This window comes from Euprymna scolopes, chromosome 23 (assembly GCF_053919585.1).
Source record: "Euprymna scolopes isolate OS-2025 chromosome 23, ASM5391958v1, whole genome shotgun sequence".
Classification (NCBI taxonomy): Eukaryota; Metazoa; Mollusca; class Cephalopoda; order Sepiida; family Sepiolidae; genus Euprymna; species Euprymna scolopes.
The window spans coordinates 78,895,777-78,901,776 of NC_136504.1; the positions used below are offsets into that span (position 1 = coordinate 78,895,777).

At 27.3% G+C, this 6,000-nt stretch overlaps 1 protein-coding gene across 2 annotated transcripts in view; it reads left to right on the plus strand.

Moving 5' to 3' along the window:
* Nucleotides 1-6,000, plus strand: part of LOC145246033 (protein regulator of cytokinesis 1-like) — a 63,547-nt gene that overhangs the window by 36,903 nt on the left and 20,644 nt on the right. For both annotated transcript variants that reach the window (XM_080107859.1, XM_080107860.1), the window contains exons 9-10: nt 454-600; nt 700-825. In XM_080107859.1, coding sequence (XP_079963985.1) covers nt 454-600; nt 700-825 — 273 coding nt within the window. The remainder of the gene's footprint in view (nt 1-453; nt 601-699; nt 826-6,000) is intronic.

A 6,000-nucleotide genomic window follows, 5' to 3' on the forward strand; every position in this document is an offset into this window, starting at 1 on the left:
AAAAACTTGTAAATAAGTTTTTAAACAATAATTATAACTAATTATCTTGGGCAGCTGTTTAAGTACTTAAAAAAAAAAAACTCTTATAATCTATTCTAGCAATATCCAAGAGTATTGCAGTGTCCTATGAGAGCAATGTATTCTTGAAGCAAAATATTCTGGAAATAAAACTGATTATCTGAACTATAGAATTATATTTGACAGTTTTATTCACTAACAAATAACTTATAAGATGTTTTATTTTATTTAATAAACTTTAGAAAGTTTATTAAATAAAAAATACATAAAAAACAGAACTGGTAAAAATAATTTACACATTTTATTTTTTTTTCAATTCTACTTGAAAGTACAGCGAGAAATTATGTTGAAACTTTTTATTTTATAGTAAGCAAAACTTTATCTATGCTCACAAAAAATATCTTGTTTTAGTTTGAATTTAAAAATTTATTTCAGCTGGAATCAAATCTGGAAGAGTTGATTACGAAGTGGGAGGAAGAAGAAAATCTAAAATTTCTTATTTATGGAATGGAATTCCGTGCTTATGTTATGCAGCGTTATGAAGACATAAAAGAAGAGAAAGAAAGGGAAAAAGAACAAAGAGTAAGTTTCTGAAGAATGATAAGAGAGAACAAAGAATAATAACCTGAAAAGAAACTCCAAACTTTTCATATTATTAATCTATATTTATTTTGTTTTCAGCACAAGACAAAAGCCTTACAGATTGAGACAGAAATGAAATATGGTTCCAAACCAAATGTCACACCCAAGAAGCGTGTAAAGGCTCCAGGAACGCCATCGATGCTTGTTACAAATAAGACTCGAAGGGTAAATGACTTCTCCCCATAAATCCTGATAACCTCTCCAAGATAAAATCAATTTTCTCTTGTCTATCAAAACAGTTGGCCAAAATTAATTTCTTTTTATTCTGAATGCTTTCTCATCTGTTCCAATGGGATGCAAAGTACTTTTTAAATTTTTAAATTTATTTTTTGCTTTTACTTTGTTGATTGCTGGCTTTAATTTGTGTTCTAAATTGAAAGATTTGCTTAGCATCTTCATCCAGCCTCACCTCAGCTTTTTGTAAATCCCCAATACTTTCAATCTTCAGAAGAACTATGTATTTTTGCAGCAAATTTTTCGGGCTTTGCATTCATTAATAAAATCTGTTAATTGAACAAGTGTATATTTCGAAATTTATATTATAATTTTGGGAAAAACTTTATTTTAAAAAAATAACAACATATGCTTAAACACATTTTAGAGCAATGGCTGATTAGTAATATATTTTTGTTAATATTTATATGTATATATGTGTTAATATTTATATGTATATATGTGTTAATATTTATATGTATATATTTTTGTTAATATTTATATGTATATATGAACAAAATAGCCACTCAATCAAAAGACAATTTATTTGTATTCATTTTTTTTCGTTCATATTTGGTTAATATCTAAATAAAATCTAAAATTTTAGGATTTTGATGTTTCAACTTTATGTAATTATTATCTCATACTTTTTTTTTTCAAATATTCAAATCTATGATTATTAAATCATAAAATCAGTTGCTTTTGTCATATTTAAGAATAATATTGGATGCTCAATCATTTCTTAAATATATTTATACTTTTTGTAGACTTGATTTTGATATTTAAAAAGGGAAACTATTAAATGTTAAAGTTGTGATCATTGGCATTTTAATATTTTTTTTACTTTCTACAAAAGAATATTGTATATTTTTTTAACAAATTCAAAAATCCAATCAACAAAAATGAATTTTGTTTTTAGAAACTTTATAAAAAACACTGGAAATTTTTTATTTTTTTAAAGATTTTTGTATCAATTAAAATGTTGTTAAATACCTGTTTTTATGCATTTAATGATTTTGTGATTATCACGGGTGAATCTGAAAAGGTTTATAAAATTTGTTAAATTTCAGTGTTGTTGCTTCCATCAATTTCTTTTTATGCTATAGAATATGTAATATGTTGGTTCCAGGAATTTGGGTAATATTTCTATTGCAATTTCTGTTTTTATTGAATAATTAATTTCATCACTAACTGTCAATTTAAGTCATCCAGTCAAACTTAATTGTAAAACAAATTGTATACAATTAACAAATATGAAACAAACGAGTTGATAAGTTCTTGTTTTAAGATGCCTTTATTTTGCATAGACACATTCTGTATTCTATAAACTGATAATTACGGCACACAAATATCGAAAAATCTTTTAAAAGAATGAGATTTCAAAAACCTATGCCTAACAATTTAAACCAGTGTTGTGCTAAGCACTTCTGTGAAATTTATCATTAGTGAAGGTTGAAATAGTTGCTAAGAATATCCTTTCACTAACAATAGAATTCTCAGTATTGAAATGGTTATGGAAACACTGGTTTTGAGGTAGGATTTTGAATCTTGTCCGTCTCAATTTTTCTTTTTCTAATTTTCTATCTTCGAAATTGCAACGATGCAATTATTGCTTTAGATAGAATTTCTGTAAGCAAAACATACTTTACAAAACTTTTCTTGTAAATATACTGTTTGACAACAGTTTAAAAAAAACATTTTATTCACACATAGAAGTGTATATTTTTGGATAGGAAAACATGGATATTAGCCAATGTTTTTCAATATGTCATCCCAAAGCAATTATAAATGAAATACTTTCTCAAACATTGGTGAAATGTACGAAAGGAATTTGGTGTTTTTTTTTTTTTTTTTTTTTCTGCATTTCTGAGTATTCATCATCTTTTTAAGATTTAAAAAAAAAAAAACCCTTTGCCAATGTTTTGATTATATGGTGGTGATGATGAAACTGCTGTTGAATTAAAGACCAATTTGCTTGATACGGGATTTTTTTTTATACCTATACATGCACAAACCTTAATGTGAATGATATAATCCTGTGTATATATATCTATATATATATAGATATATATATATTGACAAATGATATAAAACCTGTGTCCGTTTAAAAATTAAAATATTTTATCCAACTTCGTTTCTATTTTATTTCAAATTAATTTGCTGTCTCAGTTTTTAATGAATAAATAATATTTCTTAAACTCTTTAATAATCTAAGCTGCAAAAAATGATATCTATACAGGGTGAACCTGAAGTTAATAATAAAATTCTATCTGTACAAAGACAACTTAAAAACAAAATCAAATGAAAAAAACTTCATGAACATTTATTAATCTTCATATATCTGTTGTGAACATGCTAATGTCAGTATATTTAAACGTTATATATCGAAATGAGAACATTGGAGAACCGTTAAAAGTGAGCTAAAAAATATCACTTTTCACTATTTGCGAACTATGCTCTCTACATTTTCATCAATATTGAATTATTGGGAAAGTCTTAATGTAATAACATAAACTCAATATAATTGTTTTAAGCAGTTGATGCATAAAATGTGGAACATCTTAATAACTTCAGTTGTATCAGTTACAGAGTATACACAGGTATACACAGGCAATAATTAGTATATAAATTAGTATAGAATTGTTCCTTAGTTAATGAAAAATGAAATTTTTAGATTTCGTTTTTTTTACTTATTTGTTATCTACCAACGCAAAACATAAACTTAGAACTGCAGAAGAGTTACAAAAGAAATTCTACATGTTTAGGAATCTTACAGGATTAAAAATTGTTTTCATGTTAACATTTTTAATATACCCTATTTTGAATTGTTTTCATGTTAACATTTTTAATATACCCTATTTTGAATATTTATTGAATAAAAAAAAAATACAAGGCCATTAATGTGTGCAGTTGTTGGTTTCTGTATAATTTAATCTAGTGTTGTGTATAAGTATAAAATAAAATTGATATTATATTCATATTTTTATAAATTAGTACTGAAAAAATTCATCAAAATCGACCCAAAACTTTGCTAATTTCTTTTTAAAGCAGATAGGGTCAGTTTACAGAGGTGCATGTCAAATCACCATGAAACATTGTCCCTTTCTCAGTTCTTTCGTCTCTTCGCTAGGAACCATGTGTAGTGTCTCTTTTGATACAACACTTCATCTTTTTTAAATCTGTGAAGGAAAAATTCTTTTAGACTGAAACATTTTTTTATTCTAATCCAGTGTTTCCCCTGTTTAAGGAACTGTATCCCCTCTCCTCACTAAAGACTGACCTTGTGTGCTTAACTCTGCCCTCATTAGGGAGCAAGTAAATAGGGACATCTTTTTCTCTCTCTTGAGAGAAATCTACATCTTTAACATTTCTGAGATTCGCATACTCGTATAAATCTTGGTTATTAAATATAACATAAGTGAAACCAATGGACAAAGTTGGTCGGTGAGATGTGCTGAATGCACTTAAACATGTTTTTATTAAGGTGCGATTCTCAGACTTCTGTTGCCTAGGAAGGTGGAATGTTGTCGGTCAACTTTGTTAATATTGCTTTGTAACTATATTGATCTCTCTAACAAAATGTAACCTGAAAAGTACCACACACATTACTTGGATATACCAGATATGTAAAAATCTTACGTTTAGAATCCTTATCCCAATTTTGCAAAGGACAAAATATAAGGCTTATGCTATCTTAAGAATGAATTAAATCTTTTAGATCATTCAATGCAAATCTGAAATATTTTAATTTCCAAATAGAAGGTTTTGTCTTTAAAAACCCTTTAAGATATCCCAAAGAAACTGAAATTCAATAAATATTTATTAATTATTATGTCTGATACCAATTATTAAAATTTCACAAAAATTGAAGTTATCTGAAATTTCGCAAATTCGCAAATAATGCTGCTTTCTCCTTAGCCTCCCCCCTTACATAAAAATAAAACAAAATATAGTCCACATTATAATACCTTGCATCTATGTTCCAAAATTAATAATCATTAGTTAATTAGGGGGAATCCTGTACATAGAAACATAATTATACTTAGCTTTATAAAGATATATGCTTCTTAATCTATGATGTCCACATGGTGTATGACTTCTGGTTCACACTGTATATTAGGCATTAATTTAGGGTTTATTTCAAGTTGATTTATTGATAAAAGCTTGTCTAAACAAATGACATTCAAAATCTTTTTAACTATTAAGATGACACAGAAGTTATAAAACTTATGTTTCATCTTTTGTTGTTGTTAAAGTTATTTTTTCTCCAAAGGCAATTTCGTTTAACCTTTCACTAACTTTCACAATTTTCCAATTTCTTGGCACTTTGCTGCTTCGTTGCAAATCTCTCTAGCACTTCTTTCTTTGCAGTCATATCAACATGAAAGATTAGCATCTTATTTTTTTCTGTGGAATCTTTGTACATTTTTCATAAGTTTTTTTATTTATTTTTACTGTAAATCCTATTATGAGTGTCACTGTTTCAGTATTAGACTACAGCATCATAAAATGACTGCTTGTTTGGTATTTGAATGTCTTTTTTTATAAACCATATCTTTTATTTTTATTTGATTTCTCATCTTGGTTATTATTCTCACATTTCGATGTAACCACTGACTTTCTTCAGGTGTATCTTGTTGAACTTGAGAATCTGTACAAAATTTTGAATGCAAGGACCATTAGCTTAATAGATAAAGTACTTGGTAAAAATTCAGTTCTCTATGATAACTGTTCACTTCTGAGCATGGGTGATACTAAGTGCAAATTATTTTTTCCTAGTCATGGCTAATGGAATGCTACCCTTGTTCTGTTTGAAATTCTATGCAGATTTCCTGAGTTCAACAAGATACATCTGAAGATCAGAGGTTACATCGACCGGAACATGAGAATAACACTTAAGTGTAGTCCAAATAATTAATCCTCATCTCAAAACTTGAAACAAATTATTTGACCTTTTGTTGAATAAAATTGTTGAAAAACCCCCCACTATTTATCAAAAATGTACAAACATTCTTAACATTTTCCTATTTAAAAAAGATGCTTTCTTTTATGCCAATGTGATTGTAGAGAATCATGCCCATTGTTCCCACACTTATGAAATTGCGCTACTTATAATAGTTCTCATAA